The following is a 23689-nucleotide window of genomic DNA, read 5'->3' as shown; positions in this document are numbered from 1 at the left end:
TCACTTTGTGAATATCCCCTGCGCCAGCAACATTCGGAATTTATTCGTAGCTCTCCACACCGACGGGGACGACGTCACAGAAGCACAGCTCCGCACGCGGCTTCACTGACGTCACTGGATCAATAAGAGGACCTCGTCGGCGTGATAACGTCAGTTCCGCCCTTTTTTCCGTGCCTTGGAGGCACACGGACGGACCGACAACAATATATGTACAGTATACACAGTACATAATATTCAAAACAACACACACAGTGTGAAATCAATGCAGGAAAGCAAAAGAAATAATACACTTCCTTTCACAGTAACAGATAAACATGACACATTATCACTACTGTAGGTATACAAGGGTGGACAACGGGGAGGCGGGTGGGTCAGTGAGGAATCCACAGGCAGATATTGTATCCACCAGAAAAAGCGTTACCGAAGGTAAGTAACTTGTTCTTCTGATGGATACATCGGTCCGTGGATTCCTCACCTTGTGAATAGACTCCCACAGCAGTCCCCACTCCCGGAGGAGGGCACCCTTCAATACCATGAAGTCCTGAAGAATAGAACAAGCAAAGTGTCCGTCCCTCCTCACCTCGGTATCTAAGCAGTAATGCTTCGCAAAAGTGTGGAGGGAGGCCCAAGTTGCCACTCTTCAAATGTCCTCCACAGGAACACCTCTAGATAAGGCAGATGTAGAAGACTTTGCCCTGGTAGAATGAGCTCTTATACCCTCCGGAGGTTCCATTTTTTCAGCATGAATGGTCAAGAACGGGGGTTTCGAACTTACCCTCCTTGCTGAGGTAATGGCAATGATAAAAACTGTTTTAAAAGACAATAGCCTTAAGGGACACTTGTGCAAGGGTTCAAGGGGAGAACCCATCAAGTAAGTTAAGACAAGATTTAAGTCCCATTGAGGCACAATAAATGGAGTGGGCGGAAATTTGTTGGTAAGGCCCTTAATGAACCGTAACACAATAGGTGATTTAAACAAGGGCGGCTGATCTGGCAAGCAAAGGAATGCCGACAAAGCCGATAAATAACCCTTCACAGTAGCTACAGCAAAACCTTGCTGAGCTAGAGAAAGAGCAAACTGAAGGATGTTGGATAAACGAGCCCTAAAAGGGTCAATAGACTTCTCCCCACACCAATGGACAAATTTGGACCACCTATAGGAATAGATAGACTTGGTGGAGTGACGCCTGGCAGACAAAATCACGTCCACCACGTCCGGCGGGAGAGAAAAAGAATTCAGGTTGCCCAGTTCAATCTCCAGGCATGAAGGTGTAAGCTCTGGAGGTGGGGGTGTAGAACCTGCTCCTACGACTGCGAGAGGAGGTCTGCCCTGAGAGGGAGAAGGAGCGGAGGGCACGAGGAGAGGTGGAGAAGATCTGTGTACCACACCCTTCTTGGCCAATCCAGGGCGATCAATATGACTTGGGCCCGGTCTTGGCGAATCTTCTCAGAACCCGAGGAATCAAGGGAATGGGAGGAAACACGTAAAGGAGATGTGAGTACCATCTCAACTGAAACGCGTCCCCCAAAGATCTCTGCATCAGATACTGGAGACTGCAGAATGACGGGCAGTGAGCGTTCTCGTAAGTGGCAAACAGGTCCACCCGAGGAATTCCCCACGTCTGAAAGACGTGACGAACCACCTCCAGATGGAGCCTCCACTCGTGCTCGGCAGAGAACTGCCGACTGAGACTGTCTGCACGCACGTTCAGAACTCCGGCCAGATGATTTGCCATCAGACAAATCTGATGATCCTGAACCCAGGACCAGAGACGCAGAGCCTTTCTGCAGAGACAATGCGACTCCACTCCTTCCCGCTTGTTGACATACCACATCACGGTAGTGTTGTGCGTCAGGACTTGAACCGACTGACCGCGAAGGGAAGGGAGGAAGGCCTTGAGTGCCAAACGTATCGCCCGCAACTCCAAAAGGTTGATGTGAAGCAATCTTTCCTCTGGAGACCAAAGACCCTTGATCTCCAGATCCCCCAGATGCGCACCCCACCCTAAAGTGGATGCATCCGTTATCACTGTGGCCACCGATGGAGGTATATGGAAGGGCTTTACTTGAGACAGATTGCCCTCCATGCTCCACCAAGACAGATCCGCTGCAGCTTCTCTGGAGATCCTCACAGACTCCCTGAGATCTCTGTTGTGCTGATACCACTGCCTGCGGAGGCACCACTGGAGCGGCCTCATGGGCCAGCGTGCATGGTTGACCAACAGAATGCAGGAAGCAAACAGACCGAGCAGACGGAGGACCTTCAGGACTGGAACGACCGCTCCATTGTAAAACAAGGGAATCATTTCCTGTATGTCGAGAATCCTTTGTGAAGGTGGGAATGCTCGACCCACAGTAGTGTCCAGTACCGCCCCTATGAACAGGCTGCGCTGAGACAGTACCAGGTGAGATTTGGGCACGTTTATCGAGAAACCCAATTTGTACAACAGTTGAGTTGTAACCTGCAGATGATGAAGCACCTTCTCTGGAGACTTCGCTTTGATTAGCCAGTCGTCCAGATAGGGGAAAACTGGAATCCCCGACCTTCTGAGATGGGCTGCCACCACTGCCATCACCTTGGTGAAGACTCGAGGTGCAGCAGTAAGACCAAACAGGAGAACCGCAAACTGATAATGTTGCGATCCTACCGTGAAATGAGATACTTCTTGTGCGACTTCAGGATAGGGATGTAGAAATACGCATCCTGCAAGTCGATGGACACAATCCAGTCTTCCTGTTGCAGCGCTTGAAGAACCTGCGCAAGGGTGAGCATCTTGAACTTCTCCTGCTTCAGAAAAAGGTTCAAGATCCTGAGATCAGGATTGGAAGTAACCTGCCATCCTTTTTCGTAATCAGGACATACCGGGAGTAGCATCCCTGACCCCTTTCCTGCTCTGGAACCACCTCTATCGCACCTTTTTTCAGTAATGTTAGGACTTCCTCCTGCAGGAGAAGAAGGTGGTCCTCCGAGAAAGCACCTTGGCAAGGAGGGTAATTTGGAGGGAATTCCCGAAAGGGAAGAGCATACCCATTCTCCACAAGATTTAGAACCCAAAGGTCTGTAGTGACCAATTCCCAATCTTGCAGAAAATGGGTAAGCCGACACCCCACAGGACCAACATGATCCAGAATGCAGTGGCAGGAGGGAGGGAGGAAGAGGAGGAGGAGGGCTGACGACCTCGTGGACGACCTCTGTTCCTGCCCCTGTAGGTCTTATAAAGGGTATTCTGCTGCTGCTGAGGTTGCCTGTAGGTCCGAAAGGACGATATCCCAAAACCTCTGTACCTTCTGAACGAGGAACCTCTAGACTGGGCCTGCAGGCCCAGAGACTTAGACGTGGCTTCACTGTTCTTCAACCTCTCCAAGGTTGCATCTGCTTTCTTCCCAAACAGTCCAGAACCATCAAATGGAAGACCTAGAAGTGTTGCCTGCACAACCGGAGAGAACTCAGACGACTTAAACCAAGCACTTCTCCTTGTGGCAACCGAAGAGCCCATGATCCTGGCAACAGAGTCCGCAGTGTCCAAACCACTCTGTATAACCTGTCATGCAGCTGCTTGAGTGTCTGACAAGACCTGATTAAAATTCTGCCTGTCCTCCTCTGATAACTTTGGAGCCAGCTGTTTTGCAAAATCCATCAGGGCGTGGATGTAACGGCCCAAAAGGCAGGTGGCATTTGTGGGCTTCAAGGTCATACTTGCAGAGGAGAACACCTTTTTGGCCCACTGATCAAGCTTCTTAGACTATCGCTAGAAACTTGAGGAAAAGCCCCTGAAGACTTTTTCGAACAGGCAGCTTGAACCACCAGACTCTCGGGAGAAGGATGGGATGTTAGAAAGTCCGGATCTCCTGGAGCCGCCCTGTACCTCCTAGCAACAGACTTAGACACTGCCGGAGCCGAAAAGGGCTTACGCCAAACTTCCATAACTGGCTCAATGATGGCATCATTAAAAGGAAGCAAAGGTTCTACCACAGTGGAGGGGGAATGAAGAACCTCAGTCAAGATGTTGGACTTAAATTCAGCCGTTGGGAGCTGCAAGTCTAAGATCTCCGCCGCCTTCCTTATGACTGTGTGGTAAGGAACCACATCCTTAGAGGGAGCATCTGATGGAGGAGATAGCTCTCATTCTGGGGACAAATCAAGGCCACTTGCCTCATTTAATTCTTCAAAAAAGTAATCCGACTCCTGAAGTTCACCCTCTTCCATTTCTTCTGCCTGATATCTCTGCTCCTCCAAAATCCTCTGCGCCTCCCGCCTTGACCTCATCCTGGGAACCAGCGTCGCACACGACTCCGACGGCGCTGGAGCCAGCGTCGAACATGGATCCGGAGCACAACCCGAGTCGAACAGGGTCGAGCCGGAGATGAAGGGATCGGCGTCGACGTCTTCGGCGTCGGGAAATGCCAGGACGGTGCCGCTGGAAGGAAAGGCATAAAGGGAGCCTTAGCATAGGCCTGAGGAACCCCCAGATTAAAGGCCATTGGACCCATGGGACCCGAAGGTGCTCCAGAGCGGTACAGCTCTTGTAAAGACCCCATACATGGCATTCAAGTAATGCGATGGGTCTTGACCCGGACCATGGAAAGGCGGGTAAGTGCTCGATAAAGGCTCAGGCTGAGGACTTACCGGACTTGGGCCAAACAGCACCGACGGTGGAGCCAATGGAGTTGAAGACTCATCAGGTAATGGAGCCTCTTCCGCCAGAGAATGAGTCGGCGTCGGAGATGGAGCCGGAGCCAGAGAACGCTCCGGAGAAGCTGCAGGCGAGTTCGGACTAACAGGAGAAGCCGGATTCGAGGATGAAGGAAAGGTGAAACATAGTCCTTACGACGCCGAGGAACTGGCGAAGCCGATTTCGGAACCGTCTCCTTATCCGAACGGCGTCGAGAGCCATGCCGCTTCTTCTTCTTATGCTTCTTTGATCTTGAAGCATGACCCGACGTCGACTTCGAACCCGACCTGGACCTGGACCTCGATCGCCTTCGACCGCTCTTCTCCTTCCTCATCTTCGCAATGAACAGCTTGGCCTCTCTCTCCTTTAAAGCCTTAGGGTTCATCTTGCGGCAGCTAGAACACCCCTCGACATCGTGATCCGACGATAGGCACCAGACACAATCTTCGTGCGGATCCGTGATGGATATATGTTTACCGCACTCTCTACAGGGCTTGAAGCCTGACTTCCTGGACGACATCTTCAGGAAGAAACAAGAGAGGACCAGAAACAATCCAGAAAAATAAAGTAACCAAACAAGCTACGGAGAGTCCCAGAAAACTGTTAGCGTCGACGGCGCGGAAAAAAGGTAACTGACATCATCAAGCCGACGAGGTCCTCTTATGGATCCAGTGACGTCAGTGGAGCCGCATGTGGAGCCGTGCTTCTGTGACGTCGTCCTCGTGGGCGTGGAGAGCTACGAAAAAATTCCGAAGGTTGCTGGCACAGGGGATATTCACAAGCTGAGGAATCCACTGGCAGATGTATCCATCAGAAATCTCAGACTCGCTGCTCGGAAGGATAGGTCCGAAACTGCACAGTGTCCTGAATGCCTCCGATAAAAGGGAGCATCTGAAAGGGAGTCCGGTATGTCATTGGCACGTTGATAGTGAACACTAGTGAGTGCAGGAGGTCCGCCGTAGTCTGGAGGTGGGAGATGACAGTCTGGTGCTAGCCCGCCTTTAACATCCAGTCGTCGAGATAGGGGAAGACTGGAATGCCTGATCTGCGCAGATGAGCAGCGACCACAGCCATCAGCTTTGTGAACACCTGAGAGGCACTGGTAAGGCCAAAGGGGAGCACAGTGAACTGATAGTGCTTGTGGTCCACTGTGAACCGTAGGTAATGTCCGTGGGCTGACAGGACGGGGATATGAAAATAAACATCCTGCAAATCCAACACCAGCATACAGTCTCCTCGGTCCAGGGCTAACGGGACATTGGCTAAAGTGAACATTTTGAACTTCTCCTTCTGGGGGAAGAAGTTGAGGTTCAGGAGTCTAGTGTAGGGCGCAGGCCTTTGTCCTTTTTGGGCACCAAATAGTAGCGGAAATAACAACCACAACCAACTTCCTTATGGAAAGTGCCAAATGATCCTCCAACATGGGGTCGTAAGAAGGTGGCATGGATGGAGGGGTAATGACGAAGGGGAGGGAGTATCCCCTTTGGACTGTTTGCAGAACCCACCTGTCCGATGTGATGGACTGCCAGCGGAGGAGGTGAAGGCGAATCCTGCCTCCGACTGGCTGATAATGGGCCTGAATTGTCAAACTAGGAAGGTTTGGAGGCAGGGGGAAAGGGTGCACTGGCCCGCATCCTGGCTTCCTGACCTGCAAGGACGCAGGGTTCAACGTCTGTGGCAAGGCAGAGGCTGAACAGCTTGCATGAGTCGATGGCTGGGCTGGATAGAACTGGGCAGGGCGCCGCTTCCGTAGCCAAGAAAGGGATGAAAGGCAGACTGAGATGGACAGGTGGCAGCTGTGAGGCGCAAGGATCTGGTTGTAACCCGAGAATCCATAAAGCTCTTAAGCGGCAGGTCTGCTTTGTTGACAAAAAGGTGAGTGCCATCAAAGAGTATATATATCCATCAAAGTTGATTGTAAACCCCCCGAAAAGCCAGAAGTCAACCAGGCGTCTGACTGCTACCGACGTGGCAAACGTTGTGCCCAGTGAATCGGTGGAGTCCGGTCCTCAATGTACTGCGAATTTGGCTGTATATCTCCCATCTGCAATGGCCAGGGAGAGAATGGCCTGGGCGTCCTCCATGCACTGAGGCAGCACCTGCGCTACCATATTCCAGATGGTATCAGAATATTGGCCCAAGAGGCCAGTGGTGTTCACCGACTGCAATGCCAAGCTGGAGGAAGAAAACATCCTCTTCCCAAGATAATTCAGCTTCTTGTATTCCCCATCTGGGGGAGCAGAAGAGAAAGCATCTTTTGAAAATTAGACTTAGAGCACCAAGCTCTCAGGGGAGGGATGCTGCATCAGGAATGCTGAGTCACCCGGAGCGGGGTGGCGAGCGATTGTCCTGTCCACAGGTGCCCCCGTGCTGGGCTTGAACCAATTGACCAGAAGGACATCAATAAGGGCTTCACTAAATGGCAAGAGGGGTTTGTAAGTGGAAACAGCTGGCTGAAGCACCTCTGTCAGGAAGTTAGTCCTGCCTGCCACCGAAGGGAGCTCAAGGCCAAGGTCCTCAGCTGCCCTTCTCACCACCACAACATAGGAAGCTCCCTCCTCCGTAGCCACGGTGGGGAGGGGTCGCAAGCCAGTGTGAAGTGTTCAGACCACTGGCATCAACCAGGTCCATCTGCCAGTCCGGTTCTTCAAGATAGTCGGTTAACAGGTCCAGCAGCCCCTCCCATTCCTCTTCACCTCCTTCTGGCCCAAAATGAATGCCAGCATTGAACACAGGAACAAAAGTCCCTTCCGGCGTCAGAACCGACATCGATCAACATCATTCCAGCTTCGTGTCCACTTCGGGGATGGGGTCAGCGCTGAAAGGGGGCAAAGTCGAAGCCAACAGCATCGTTGTCAGGATCAAAATCAGAATTTCAAGTGAGATCGACTGGTGTCAATCCAGATCCAATACTGAATCTACTGGTGCCCTCGGGAGTCGGGCCGAAGCCACCAGCTCTGAAGGACTTGGGCCCCAAACTGACTCTGCGGGGCTCAAAGGTGTACCAGAGGAGCTGGGCTGCCCAAAAATGAGGTACATGGCTTCATAAAATTTCTGAATTAGGAAAAAAGACGCGCCGGCTCTAGGATAGGCAGGGAGGAACGGAGTTGTCTCAGAAGGCTGCTCTGGAAACAGGCCTTTAGAGCGAGGATGCTCGGGGTCACGCATCGCTTTGGTTGACGGATAGGGTGATGTCGAAGAACGCCTGTGCTTCTTCTACTTCTTCTTGTTTTTCCTGACTCACCCAAAGATGTCCTTGACGACTTTGAGTGCAATGAGGAGTGTGGGCTCCAAGACTGTCCTCGAGACCTTCACCTCAAACAAGAATGGGAGCAACACAGAGCCGAGCGCCGGGCCTCCACTAGCTTTTGGGACTGATTGTGTAAAGCCTTCAGGCTGATGGCCTGGCACTCGGAGCACGACTTTGGGTCGTGGTCGTGCTCCAAACACCAGAGTCACACGAGATGCGGATTTGTCATGTACATCACCCAATGATAGGAGTCGCAGGGCTTGAAGCCGGTCTGATGTTGGGACATCCTCGACGCACCAGGAGTCCAAGACTCAGTAAAAAAGTTAACAATAAGTAAAAAAAGACTAGCCAAAAATGATCTCTCCGGATCTACATTTAGGCTGGCACAGAAAAAGAAAGAAGTGATGTCAGCGTGCATGGCTGCCGTTTATATAGGTCCTACAACATCATTATGGCACCCACAATGACGGACACATTGCAGAACGATGCCACCTACTGATGCCAGGGGTACTGCTAAGTGCTAACGAACAAATCTTCGGATCCAGACTGACGCCTTGTGGAAAATCTAAGATAAGGACTCTACCACTAGAAGTCTGTCTTTTTCTGAAAAACAAGTGATAGATTACTGCAATTTGTCAGTTTTTTTGTTTTTTTAAAATGTATTTAATATCTGATGACACATGGTGACATACATAATTGTGCGCCTACAACCCTGAGGCCGGCTGTATTACCACAAACCATCACGTCATTCCATCAGCTTATCCCACATCCCGGAGGCCGGGCATCGCTGTATACTGAAGTAGCCGTGCCTTTAATTCTAACAGATATTATATTAGTATGTCATATCTTGTATACACCTCCCCACTGGGGACATACAGTTTTTTACTGAACTTAACACACTAACCCAACACCCTCCCCTCCCCCGCAACTTTGAGGCGTCCAGTCAGATCCCCCCATAGTGTTATGCTCCTACATTCTGCCAAGTTGTGTATTCTCCCCTTAACGGGCTCTCCACTACATGCTAGCCATATTAGACTAATGTTTATTAGCGATCGACCTTCATGTCCCCTCCTCCATTCAGTCCCTTGCTGATCAAGTTGTATCGTTACGCTTTGCCCAGGAGGGGGTCCCCCAATTGCCAAAAGGTCGTCCCCCAGGCCGCTCATGCAACCAATGCTCTCGGGTCCCTCTCGGTTCCCGTCCCAGCTCCCTTCTCCGCTGCTCCTCCCTTCCCTCCGAGGTGTTCTGTATATAGCCCCCAGAAATTCTTTGGTCGACTGCGCGGCGGGAGCAGCTCACTAAATACCTCTGATTGCGTACAGCAATATAGCACATCTCGGGCCCACTGTGCTACTGTGGGCAGTGGTCCTCGCAACCAACACATTGCTACCCTACGCTTTGCCATCAACAATCCCATGTCCACCATTATACGCACTGCCCTGGGCAGCTTTTTAGAGTGGCCCAGCAGAGCTACTGCCGGGTCGGCATAAACTCCAGATCTACCAATCCTCCCATCTTTTGAAAAATCGCCTGCCAGAACTTATAAACCCCAGGGCACTCCCATGCCAAATGGATAAAGTCCACCGTTGGGTGGTTGCATCTCTCACACATCGATTCCTCCCGTAGTCCGTACCTGTGCAGTCTATCCGGTGTATAATATACTCTATTTATATACTTAAAGTGTAACAGTCTGTGCCTGCCATGCAAAGATATTCTACGCGTACCGGCACAGCAGTACGCCCACATGGCATCGTCCATCACTATGCCTAGATCCCGTTGCCAGGCCAGTCTAGCCTTGGTATACTGCTGTGTACTCTGCTCCATCGTTATTCTGTAGAGTTTGGATATCAGCCTACGAGGGCATTTGTGTTTAATAATATATGTTAATTCCGGCACCTCCGGAGGTTCAGCCATATCGTCTCCCAGTTGCTGCTGCCAGCCCTTCTCACCCTATGGAATTGGAAGTTCTGCAGCTGCTAAGGGGCTTCTGCCCCAGCAGCCACCTCCTCCCACGTTATTGCGGTACCATCCACGAACAGGTCTCCCATCGTGTGTAATCCCAACCCCTGAAGGGCCCGTACCACTCCCCTGTCCCCGCACGCAGGCAGGCAGAGCGCCCATTCTAGCGGCATTGCCGGGAAATATAACAGTGCCCCAGCAGTATGTCGCAATATGCTGTCCCATGCGTGCCTAGTTGAATTAAGGGAATCCAAATATCCTGTCCTTCGGTCAGCCGGCTCAAAGAGGACCGCAGGAAGCAGGAGAGGCTCAGCAAACAATCTCTCCAGTATAAGATATGGGACCGACTCCTCGCCATGGATCCAACTGTGCGCCTGGCCCCCCTGTGCCACCCGGTAGTACAACTCCATATCTGGTGCCCCAAGTCCTCCCATATGGTAGGGCAGTGTGAGCACTCGCCAGCTGACTTGGTCCTGTTTCCCCGCCCATGCTAGTCTCAGCAGGGATTTATTAAGCCTAACAAAAAAGGCACGCGGCAGCACTATGGGGATATTAGTAAACAAAAATAAAAAGCGAGGCAGCACTACCATTTTCATGATCGATATCCTACCCACCAACAAGAGAGGCAGCCCAATCCAGATCTCCACATCGTCCTCCAGCTTATCAACGGCTCTACCATAGTTTTCCCTAATTATTATTTCAGGATCTGCATGTAGCCGTATTCCCAGGTATCTGACCGCTTCGTCCGACCATTGGAGCGGGTACTCCATCTCAAAGGGAGCCGTGGATGGAGTCAACGGAAAGGCAATGGACTTATTCCAATTGACCTGCAGTACAGAAAGCACCCCGAAATGTACCACCTCTCGCAGCACCGGTGCCAGATTATTCTCTGGGTCCCGAACATACAGGAGGGTGTCATCTGCATATGTGGATACCACTATCTTGTAAGTGGGGAAGTTCACCCCCCTGAGGCTGTGATATTCCCATAGAGCACAAGCTAACGGTTACGCCACCAGCGCGTACAGTATAGGCGATAGGGGGCAACCCTGACGCGTTCCCCTGGAAATGTGGATAGCTTCCGTGACTCGATCCCCCAGCCGTATCCTCGCGCTAGGTGCCTTATATAGTACCCCGATCATGTGCAAGAAAACCGGACCCAGACCTAATTTGGTTAAGACCTGACGCATAAACGGCCATTCAACAGAATCGAACGCCTTCTCCATATCAAGGAAAACCGCGAGTGCCTCAGTGTCCTGACGGACATGCTGTATGGTGCCAAACACCGTGCGCAAGTTGTAGGTAAGGTTTCTGCCGGGCATGAACCCCGCCTGCTCCGGAGCCACCAGATCCGGTGATAGCAGTGCAAGGCGTGTGGCCAATACTTTCGCAAATATCTTAGTGTCGACATTTAGCTGTGATAACGGCCGGTAGGAGCTACACTCCTCGAGGGTCTTACCAGGTTTGGGGATAGCCACCAATATAGCCTCACTCCTAGACTTCGGCATTTGGCCCGTAACACACATATCGTCAAACAGCTGCGATATATGCGGGAGCAATATATCCGTGAAGTTTTTATAGAAAGCGACCGTCAGGCCGTCCGCCCCTGGCGCACTATTCGCCCCCATTCCCGCCAATGCTTCCAGAATTTCATCCTTCTCGATGGGGAGGGCCAGGAATTCCCGACGGTTGTTAGAGAGGAAGGGCAACCGTATCTGATCCAGGTAATCCCGTATTTCCTCATCCATGTCTGTCTGTCGCGAAGCATATAGTGCCGCATAATACGACTTAAAACAAGCCGCTATATCTGCCTCCTCAGTCAATAGGTCCCCTGCGTCCGATCTGATCTTAGTGATATTGGCTTTGCCCCTCCGAGCCTTTAATATATTAGCCAATACTGAGCCAGGCCTGTCACCTTCTCCATAGACCCTGGCTGTAGCAAAGCTCCCCAAGTGCTTCACCTCAGAATCTGCTGCTTCGTGGCACTCCTCTAATAGCGCCTTCAACTCTTCTGTAGCATCGTCTGTCTCACCTATCAGCTGCCTAGCCTCTACCTCCCCCAGTCTACGCTCTAAGGTCGTTAATCTCCGTCGAATGGCGCGCAGCACCCCTGAGTGTTTAGTCATGGCCACCCCTCTAATATATACCTTAAACGTTTCCGAGACCATCTGGAAACTATCCACTGAGCCAATATTGGTATCGAAAAACGTTGTTATTGCTTCGCCATTTCCTCCTTAAATAGAGGGTCCAAGAGCAAATATGGGGGGAATCGCCACGTAAATGGCGGGATGGTCTTCTTAGGTGTGGCGAGAATCAGCAATATAGGGGAATGGTCGGAGGACAGGGTCCTCGGCAGCACCTGGCACATACTCACCTGCGACATAAGCGACGTCGATGCGAACCAGTAGTCAATACGCGTGTGTAGGTTGTGGTAGGCCGAGTAGTGCGTGTAACCCCCCACCTTCGGGTTAAGCGTCCTCCACACATCCGAGAGCGCCATACTAATCATCACCCTGTGTAATATTTTAGCTGCCGCTGCAGGAGCCCTGGCCGGTCCCCCCAATCTGTCTAGGCTCGGGTTCAGCACCACATTGAGGTCACCGCCCCACAAACTCTGAGGCGCTGCGCAATCCCTCACAGTCTCGGCCAGTCTGTTGTAAAACTCCGGGCAGTCGTAGTTTGGGCCATAAACATTAACCAACAGCAAATAGAGGCCCCTACCCTGACATCGTGATAGCACATACCTACCCCCCCCATCTGCCACCACCACCTGTGTCGTGTATTCCGACTTAGGGTTAAACCAGGTAAGAACTCCTCTAGCATGTGTTGTAAATCAAGCCGCATGCGCATTTCCCCGCAGCCCCCCAGTGCGCAGCATGGGGCTCAGGTTCGGGAGATACATCTCCTGAAGGAAGGCTACATCGATGGCGTGCCTGTTAAGATACTGCAACACCTTACGCAACTTCCGGTAGTCATTTAAACCTCTGACATTCCAGGTCACCACTCTTATGGAGTCAAGCAACCAACCGTGGGGGTGTTGAACTAGTCATTGTTATCCTGTCCGTAATGCATTGCCTCTCCCCCCATATATTGTGGATGTTCTCCGTGCAGCAGCAGGAGCATCCTCGCGGTCTGCCGGACTAACCTCTGAACAAAGAACAAAACCCCCTTCCCCTCCCCCCTCCCACAGCAGACCTCCCTCAACTCGGCCATGCCGCATCCCATTTAGAGATTAATCACACCTCCCTCTGCCCTCCCCCCCAACCAATCAACCCCTCGAAGTTGTGTTATGCACTCGCAGGCGGAGGTCGCTCCGTACTTAATTGATAGACAAAATTCGCCCAGTACCGAGCCCCGACCTCCGCACGCAGATCTGAAATACGTGCCCCACCGCTAATGAAGACGTGAGCCACTATATACACCCCCGCTCAACATACACCTCGAACGCGAGGGCATTGTTACTGCAGAGGCCCTCCACCAGAAACGGCAGGGCTTCGGTTCCCATCTGTGCCCATGTGTAGTCTACTTATGTCTGTGCGCCACCACCACATCCCTGTACCATCATCTATACCATGCTCTATGTCCAACTTACAATAAACCACTAATGGGCTTCCTCTGCTTACATTGCGCCCGCATAGTGTCCCCCTTGCCAACTTACCCCCATCGCTCCAGCCCCCAAACCCACACAAATTACAGCCCGCACTTGCCACCAGGTTATGCTCAGTCCTGCTGCTCCAGTGCACCCTCCGTAGCATCTTCCCTCGATTGTCTCACTGGGCTCCGCCTCCGTTCTTTGCTCCAGTCTTTCAGTGTCCTCTGCAGAGCTTTAGGGTCCAGAAAGATGTGGGTCTTCCCTTGCCTGTTCACACGCAGCTTGGCAGGGTACAGCATCGCATAATCCAAGCCCTGTTCCCTCAGCTGTTTTTTGATCGGGATGAACTGCCGTCTGGCCTCCTGAACTCTAGCAGTGAAGTCTGGGTACAGCGAGATAGTCGACCCCTCATATGTGAGCGTCTTTAACTCCCTCGCTACACGAAGGGCTGCGTCCCTGTCCCGATAGTTCAGTAGCTTTGCGATGATTGGTCACGGCGGCGCACCTGGGGGGGGCCTGGGTCCTAGGGATCTATGCGCCCTCTCTACCACGAACATGGTCGAAAAAACCTCTGTGCCAAGCAGTTCTATCAGTAGCGTTTCCACAAAGCTTTCCATTCTGCCCGTTGGCGTCATCTCCGGCAATCCCGTAATGCGCAGATTACAGCATCGTGCGTGGGCCTCGAGGTCTTCAGTTTTATCCTGCAATACCTGCATGATACGACCCAGTTTCTTGTGTTCAGTATCCAATGAAGTCTGCGCCTCTTCGACCCCCACCAGCCTCTGTCCCGTTTGGTCCAGTCGCTCCGCATGCCTGTTGATTCGTTCCCCCATGCGATCCATTCGATAGGAGAGGGCATCGATCTTTGCCCCCAAGGAGGTGATGCCAGACTGCAGGCCTTTCTCCATAGAGAGCAGTAAGCTTTGAATGTCCTGTGCTTCATCCGGGGGGGCAGTTGTACCACCTGTAGCTCCCTCTACTGATTCCTGGGGCTTGGGACGCTTCTGCTCGAAAGTTATTTTCGACAGGGTCCTGTCCGATTTGCCCATCGTGCTGCCGTCTGCCTCTGGGCGTCGCCCGTCGCCGCCGCAGCTTCACCCCAGTGATCCCGGTAATGTAGTTGTCTCGGTGTGGGTGCTCCCCAAGGGCGAACCCTCGCACACTTCAGTCACAGGCCAATACACCGTGCGCGCCAGTGTCCCCTTCAAGTGGACTCCACCTCTGCCGCCATGTTTGTCACTGCTTACACTCTCAAGGTAGCTGTCTCCGTGCCTTCAGGCATCCCCATACGCAGGTTAGTGACATCTTTCCAAACTAGAGCACGACCGAACCGGCATCATTGACAAGAACTATGATCCAGTCAGCTCATCCCCTCGTACACTCTGGCCCTGCTGCCTGCTCTCCTGTAAGGCCTCTCTCTCCTCTCGTCTCAGCTGCTCAATTCAGGACCCCCGTCTGCTCCATGCGATTATCGGACGCCGCTGCAGATCAGCCTCCGGCTTCTTTGCCGCTACCCTGGCATTCCTCGTGCAGCGTGGTCTGCCTCTCACTGGTGTCGCACCCCACGGAGCCTGTGAATTCCGCAGCCTCACCTCCGGGAGCCCGGCCAGGCCGCTCGTTCATTCAGGCCCCTGCTCCAATATGCAATTAACGCTACCTTCGCAGCATCAGAAGGCCGCTAGGGCTGCTCCTCCCTTCACCTCCGCGGCACGCGCCGCTTACCTGCTGCCGATAGTCCTTAGTTCTGCTGGCCAGAGCCACTCCAGTTTCTCCTAGTGGGTGCGCTTCTGCACCATGGGGGGCGACGCCGCCTTCCCGCTTCTCTCCCCTCAGCTGACCGCTACCGCGGGTCCGCCATCTTCCTCAGCAGTTTACTCCTCAACAGCTGCAGTCTCGTGCGCACCGATGCTTTAGGGATCCGCTCCGTGTGCCATGCAGCAGGTCACAGCTGGGGCGTCCTCAGCCCCGATCGCGCCACTCTTCTCGTATCAGGTTCGCAGGGTCAGACACTGCTCGCAGCTCCGGCACTTCAAAATTGTTGCGCCGCACTTACGGCGACGTCACCGCGTCTCCGCACCACCCGAGCCCGGGGATTGGCGGCCTCCACTCGCTCGCGGTTCAGATCCCCGTTATCTGGACTTCTGCCGTGCCCTCAGCTCTCCAAAGTCACACATCCGGGCCTCTGCATATTCCGCCACCCGTGTCACGTCTCCCACTTCCACTTCTTGCGGTGCGGGGCAGGATAGTTGAAGGATCGTCTCCTCTGCGTGCTGGAGCTCGAGGTTTAAGCCGCCATCATCGTGTCGAGCCAAGCTCCGCCCCCGCTATTTGTCAGTTTGTGCGTAGCCTCAAGGACTGTTAATGACAAAGACTGCACTGGATCTCTGGACTTTACCTGTCCATTGCTGTCGAGCCTCTGGTCTCAAGCTGTAGAGGACCCACAGAAGGTGAATTACCACAGAAGTATGGATGTACCCTCGGGCCACGTACCTCACAGGTACTCGGTGTGCACATTCCAATTCAAAAAATTATGACAAGCCATTTGGAGCCACTACTGTGGACAGCAATCTCTTCAGATAAGCGTCCATGTCAGCCACCTCCACGCCATCTGGCACGCTGTTTTGCCAGCTCCCACTCCAATGTCTTCTGCTATCTGGCCCAGAAGTCCTACAATGCCAGAGAACTCCATCTTTTATTTTTGCAAATTGTCCACCAACAGGCGCACCTGCCCTAGTCGTCTTCATTTCACCTAACCTTGTCCGGTGGTGGTCGTCACGTAAGATACCAAGAATTTTTGCAACTTTATTTTGGACTACAACACTTTCCTGAACGTACTGATATCCTTTAGTATTTGGGCCAGTTTGTATGCACAGCTACGTTCATGCATTCCAGCTGACTCCTCAGGGATGTGTGGTTCCTCAGAGTGTAGTAGCATACAGTCAGATCCAGACCACTGGCTGCTACTCAAGTCTTAAATGGATCTGCTCCTATCCATTGTGCTGCTTTCATTAGGATTTTGGTGTGGACATCCTTCTCCCTGTAGTGCTTAGTGATCAGTGATGGGGGTGGCTTTTCTGCTTCTCTGGGCGTATAGATCAATTTAAAGTCTTGTCAATTCTCCTTGAACCCTACCCAGAAGGGAAGAAAGACGGAGGAGTGAGCACCTTCTAAGCTCAGCACCTGCTCAGCCACAGTTTGTCACCCTTCAATCTCTAAAGCCCGTCAGTGGCATCTGCCGTGCCCCTGTATACTTTGTTTAGGCGCTCACGACTATGACCCCCAAATGTAGTGCCACTACCTGCCACGTCATCATGCCTTCTGAATGAGCTTCATGCCTTTACCGTGCCTCAACCTCCGAAACTCAATTTTCTAAGCAGATTGACAGCAAGTCTCTTATCACCATAGGCATTACACCTATCTAATGGAACCTCCCTACTTCTGAGGCACAATCAATGCATGCCACTTGTGCAATACCACTACTTTGGCACACTTTAGAATGCAAACCATATTTTAGAAAAAGGGCAGTCTGTCTCTTCACAGCTCTGTTAAAGAGTTATTGATCAATATACAGTGCTCTGCTGGGTCAGCCCCACATATTACATAAGGACTCTCAGGGGCAATGCAAATGGGCAAGTTGCTAAGACATCCTTCACAGATCCACCAGGGCCTCTCCGTCACAACAGTCACCATCTTAGGCCTAGACTGTGTGTCATCGTAGGCCCAGACAGCTCTGTTGTTGCCTCAGTTCAGGCTCTCCTACTGTGCACCGGGTCTCTCCCTCATCTCATTGCCACCCGCAGAATTCAGAGAAGCCTGTCTCTGTGCTTTTTCGACCATCTGCCATGAGGGATGTCAAGCGATTCAGAGAAGAAGGCTGGGAGCACATTAATGTGCAGCCATCTTTGTCCACCACTTGGCACTTCCCCTCACTATTCACAGTTAGCAGTTATAATGGTAATACACATTTCTTGCTCATCCAGTCATGCACTGATCACAAACTTTCTTTAAAAGATACTGCACTGCAACATGAGAAAGTTACACTTCCCTTCAGTATTCTAGCCCGAGTTCCATATCAATGGTTTCTACAACCAACCAAAATTTGATTTCCATCATGGAATGTATTTTAGGACTACATATATTACAAAACAGTATAACTAGGATCAGCAAGTTACAATGATTATTATTTTTAAGCTATGAACCCCTAACCGCTAAATAGATGTCACAGATAACATTTTAAAGTTCTGCTTTCCAGGCTGCAGCAGTCGTTTTAACCAATAATACATGGGTTGGGAAGTAGCCATGGTCATATTCCACCTGTTCAAATAAATGGCTGAAACAGTGAACTAGTATGCCATGCAAGATGGAAAACAAAATATTTTAAAATGCTGTTATCAGTGATTGTACACAGCCACTGCATGGATATAGTTCAAATACTAACTACAGTGGGTCTCATTAACAAACTTTTGGTGTAGTGCAGCGCTGCAAGCCTTCCTGCTGTGCTGCCCTACGTCAGAAGAAAAGGGCAGGAATGCACCTTATCTATAAGATACAGCGCATTCCTGTTATCTTCTACTGTGCTGGACCTCAAAAGGATGCCTTGCAGTTTCTCAGGCACCCTTGCACAATGGTGTAAGGGTGTCCGCGCTGTACGGATGTTTGTGTTTGTGCATCAAGGATCACCTTCCTGCAGAAAAACACTCAATGAAGGCAATGTCCTCTTTCTCTGTGTGCTGCTGAATGTAGCACACATAGAAAGAAAAAAAACAAGGAGAAATATTGTGATTTCTCCTTGTTGCACCTCCCAAACGCCTACCTTGGTGAGGCATAGGCTTTTGAAGTACTCCCAGGTTTACAGCTTGTTGTAAATCAAGGAATATGTTAAATGCTGTGGGTGTTATATGGGAATACCCACTGTAACACCCGTGGCACTCCTACCCATCGTAGTGTGAAACAATGGTGCAACTTACGCTGCTTTGCCTTACTCCATCTAGAAGTCCATGAAAAGCCATGCAGGGTGGATTTACATGGCCTTGTAGAAATGGCTAAGCCATGTGCGCCACCAGAACGTCACAACATTTTACTTTTCGGCGGCACACAGGGCTTGTAAATGAGCTCCTGTAGATCTACATCAAAAGGATCTACTGAACAAAGGCTCTGGTGACTGGGGTGGATCACATTTGATAACGATCACAACAGAATAAGATAGCTTGATGATTAGAGCTGAACAAGTGAAATCCTTCCCATGCGATCCACCATACCCCAGCCCTTTAGCCAGGTGGAAATTCCATTAAAGGGAATTGTCACCGAGGTCAGTATAAAAGCTTTTGCAGTTGATTTTGAACACTAAGTAGTATCTTGTGGAAACTGCAGGATCTTCTCAAAGTCAGGATCAGAATATGTGACGCATCCATGCGCTACACCTTAAAGTAGTTACACTATGCCACTTGAGTAGCCCTTCCCCAACCACAGACGAGATGTTCACATGGTGTGTAAGCTTTCAGAAAAGAAGCTTCTTACCTGATGTAAGGATCTAAAAACAATGTCCTCTAGCATTATGACAATTTTAGATTCAAATATTTATTTCTAGTTGTTATTGTGCTGACTGGATTTGAGCACCTTGAGTCAATGAGAAGCAAGAGGTTACAATTGTAAGTCTGGTCACAAGGACATTAGTACAGAAGGTAGTGCCTGTCAACATCATCACCAGAACACAGCGTAATAAAACCAGGGACATAAGGAGAAATTACATTGTAAAGAGAAATTAGAACAAGAGAATGCAGGGACTAACTCACTAATTTACAAAAGGATTGAAAATGAATGAGGCTTGGGTGCAGTGTAGTGATGGCTACTGCACATGCACTCAGTTGCATTCTTAAAAATTGGTGTATATGCTCCATTAGAATGAAAATATTGATATGACATTACAGTAAAGTAAGACCACATTGACATGGTGAATAAAAATCTGCCATGTCATGATAGGGAGAATATGTGCCCTTGTCTGAAACCAATTAACCAAGCTGGAATGGACCTGAACTACTTCATCTCAGTCTCCCCTGTAGAAGCATGAAGTGCATCCCAACGTTTTTTTCCCTGTGCTATCACACTCACATGCTGCTTTAAGACAGGGGAGTGGTGGTTCATCTGTTATCACTAACAAGCATACAAGCCCTCTATTGAACTGAGAAGCATTAGGTCAGTCCTTTCTGTCTCATCCCTCTGTTCTTCCATTCTACAAAGCTGAATATAGGGGTTTTCTCTGCTACTGATGGTCAGTGCTTTGGATGGCAAAACAAGTGCTACACAATCTCTCACATTCTAGGCTTCCTTGTTGATCAAGGATAAGAATTTATTCTTCAGAAAAATCATGGGCATTTTTGAGAAAAAGCGTACCTTATGTCCGCACAGCACATCTCCGGACGTGTGGGTCCATAACAAGGTTCATAAGGTCTGTTGAGAGGTCGTAAATGTAGAAACACAACTTTAACATATATGTAAATATCGCTGCCAACAAAGCATGCTCCTGCTCATCTAATACTGCTCCCTAACACAAGAAAGTTATACTTAACGACAATGTTCTACCCCAAAGTTTTATACCATTGGTATGTGCAACCATCCATCAGGAATGATTTATACATTTTAAAATCATAAAATTATGTAACTGTGACAATCACACACATAAGTAACTTCTTTTTCAATCCCAGGCCAAACTGATTTACAGAAGTGCGTTTTAATTTCTCACACTAGATATGTTGGGGCTGATTCACAAAGGTAAACTTATACTTTTGTGGGCAGGCCTATCTTTTTATGTTCAGAGACTCCGCAGTCATAAATATACTACTTGTGAAATACATTTGTGAAAGGCAAACAATCACAAAATTACAGAAAAGTGAGATTTCCCTTTGTGAATCAGGCCCATAAAGAGAAAAAGATATGAAACAAAACATGCATGTTAAATAAGAATGTAGGGTACAGGAATATATTTAAAAAAAATCACCAAATGGAATATTTAGTTTTTCTTTTTCCTCACAATAAATCCCATTTGGGAAGTGATATAATATTTTAAACATAACAGCGAAATATGTGCAAGGGACTTTAGAGGAAGTCACAAATTTGTTTAAAAAATATTGATGTTTACTATTGCCAAAATTTTAGCGGCATGACCTTTATATTGTGGGGAGCTTAAACACCTCAAGTGTGAAGGTGAAACTGCATTTCTCGTCAGCCACCTCCATCTCCCCATTCGTCGCCCCCCCAAGACCTAATTGTGGCTTTTTCTTATGTTCATTGTTGAAGAAGTCTATCAGAAATGTTGAAAAGGGGAAGTGCTCTTTGCATAGTCACAATGTCATAACAGTATCTATTTTTAGGGTTATTTTTCAGTCTCTGAGTCCCTTAGTAGGACAGTGTCTACCTCTCCTTCTCTTCCAAGGAGTAGGAATTTGTCAATTCCGAAACGATTTTTTCCTCTTCAGGGATAATGGCAATATCGGCTTATGAATTCAAATCAAATGGTAGTTCGAATAGGAATGTTCATTAATACCTGATGAAAAAGTTACTAACCTTCATTAACGATGTATCTGGTAGAGACATATATTAGTTGTAGATTAATTACCTTAGAATTTTCCCCAGGCATCAGTCTGGATCTGAGGATTTTTCGTTAGCAGTACCTCTATGTGTCAGTAAGTGGCATTGGTGGGCTCTGCGTTCGGTGTCATGGGCACCGGGATGACGTCACAGGACCTATATAGATTCCGCCCATGTGTGCTAATGTCAGTTCTTAACACAACTTTCCATGCCAAAAGCGCGGAGCCATGAAAGACATTGTCCACTGGTGTGTCCAAACAAGGGCCCTGTCGGAAAGTCCCTATCCCTAGCAATCAGTTCATTGAGTGAGAAGGATGGGTGGGACAGTAAGGAATCTACAACTAATATATGTCTGTACCAGATACATCGTTACCGAAGTTAAGTAACTTGTTCTTCTGATAGAGACTATTAGTTGTAGATTCCTTACCTTCGAATAGATCCCCCATCAATACAATCTCCGGAGGAAGGTCTGCGAACCAAGATCACACGAGGAAGTCCTGAAGAACCGAACGGGCAAAGTATCTGCCCCTCCGGACTTGACTGTCCAGGCAGTAGTGTCTGGTAAACATGTGCAGAGATGCCCATGTCGCTGTCTGACAGATACCAATGAGTGGGACTCCACGTGCTAACGCAGTGGTTGCCGCTGTTGCTCTAGTGGAGTGAGCATGCAACCCCCCAGGAGGTTCCTTCTTTTCCAATGCATAGCTTATTTTAATGCAGAGGGCAACCCATCGTAGAGATGGTCCATTATTGAACAGCCGGACCTTTCTTGATGCCCACATAGCCAATAAAGAGTTGATCATCCCCCAGGAAGTCTTTGGCATGATCAAGATAAATAGACAACAAATGTTTTATGTCCAAATGGTGGCTTCTCTCCACCTTGGAGGGATGCGGGCGGGTAAAAGGTGGGCAAAGTGATGGATTATCCCACATGAAAGGGTGTGACCACTTTAAGAAGGAGAGAAGCTTTGGTTCAAAGCACCACTTCATCTGGATGGGCAGACAGATAAGGAGGCTTGGAAAATGGACCCTGAAGCTCGTTGACTCTGCGAGCAGTGGTGATGGCAATAAGGAAAGCAGGTTTGAGAGTCAGCAGCCTGAGAGGACAATTATGAAGGGGCTCGAAGAGAGCACACATAAGAAAGGTTAAAATCAAATTTAAATCACATTGTGGCATTCTGAAAGGAAACAGAGGAAACAAATGAGTAAGGTCCTTAAAGAACCAAGTAACAAAGGAAGACTCAAATAAAGAAGGCTGATCTGGAAGGCGAAGAAAGGCAGAGATAGCTGCAAGATATCCTATAAGAGTGCCCAAAGCAGAATCCTGCTGGACCAAAGAAAGTATGTACAAGAGAACCTCTGAAAGAGGGGCAGAAAGGGCATCAATCAATCAAAAAATCAATCAATCAATCATTTGTACAGCGCACTACTCACCCGAGAGGGTCTCAAGGCGCTGGGGGGGGGGGGAAGGGGTGCTGCTACTGCTTGATCAGCCAGGTCTTGAATAGTCTTCTGAAGGTCAGTAGGTCCTGTGTCTGCTGCAGGTGGATAGGGAGGGTGTTCCAGGTCTTGGCGGCGAGGTGGCAGAATGATTTGCCGCTGGCTGTCATTCTGGGGATGCGTGGAATGGTGGTGAGAGTGAGGTCGGCGGAGCGGAGCTAGCGGTTCGGGGTGTAGAAGGTGAGTCGGTTGTGGAGGTATGCTGGTCCGGTGTTGTGGAGTGCCTTGTGAGCGTGGGTGAGGAGCTTGAAGATGATCCTCTTGTTGACGGGGAGCCAGTACACGTCTCTCAGGTGGGATATGATGTGGCAGTGACGGGGGATGTTGAGGCTGAGGCGTTCAGAGGCATTCTGTATGCGTTGGAGTCGTTTCTGGAGTTTGGCCGTGGTTCCCGCGTAGAGGGTGTTGCCGTAGTCCAGTCTGCTGCTGACGAGGGCCTGGGTGACTGTTTTTCTGGTTCCGGTGGGGATCCATCTGTAGATCTTGCGGAGGGTGTTGACGCAGGAGGATGAGATGGCGTTGACTTGCTGGGTCATTGATAGCGATGAGTCTAGGATGAACCCCAGGTTGCGTGCGTGGTCGGTGGGTGTCAGTGCAGCTCCCAGGGTGGTCAGCCACCAGGAGTCATCCCAGGCGGAGGGGGTGGAGCCGAGGATGAGGACCTCCGACTTGTTTGAGTTCAGTTTTAGGCGGCTGTTTTTCATCCATTGGGCGACGGCCTTCATTCCTTCGTGGAGGTTGGTTTTGGTGGTGGTGTGGGCTTGGTGAGGGAGAGGATCAGATGGGTGTCGTCGGCGAATTGTTGAGGTCGTGCGATCGGACGATGTCGGTGAGCGGTGCCATGTAGACGTTAAAGAGTGTTGGGCTGAGAAATGATCCTTGGGGAACGCCGCAGATGATCTTGGTGGCTTCCGATCGGAACGGGGAGGCCGACCCTCTGGGTTCTGTTGGTGAGGAAGGAGGTGGTCCAGTCCAGGGCTTTGTCGCGGATCCCTGCGTTGTGGAGGTGTGTGCGTAGGGTGTGGTGGCAGACGGTGTCGAAGGTGGCCAAAAGGTCCAGGAGGATGAGGGCCGCGGTTTCGCCGTTGTCCAGCATGGTCTTGATGTCGTCGGTGGCGGTGATGAGGGCAGTTT

General features: G+C 50.2%; 1 protein-coding gene across 11 annotated transcripts in view; it reads right to left on the bottom strand.

Moving 5' to 3' along the window:
* LOC146802160 (uncharacterized) overlaps positions 1 to 23689 on the bottom strand; it is a 535895-nt gene that overhangs the window by 465338 nt on the left and 46868 nt on the right. For all 11 annotated transcript variants that reach the window (XR_014967708.1, XR_014967706.1, XR_014967707.1 and 8 more), the window contains one exon: positions 19862 to 19918. Coding sequence is in view for 4 of the 11 variants with exons in the window: in XM_085621737.1 (XP_085477863.1) it covers positions 19862 to 19918 (57 nt within the window). In the remaining 7 variants the exon portion in view is untranslated. The remainder of the gene's footprint in view (positions 1 to 19861; positions 19919 to 23689) is intronic.

Source organism: Triturus cristatus, chromosome 8 (assembly GCF_964204655.1).
Source record: "Triturus cristatus chromosome 8, aTriCri1.1, whole genome shotgun sequence".
Taxonomy (NCBI): Eukaryota; Metazoa; Chordata; class Amphibia; order Caudata; family Salamandridae; genus Triturus; species Triturus cristatus.
This window is presented reverse-complemented; position numbering and strand designations above follow the sequence as displayed.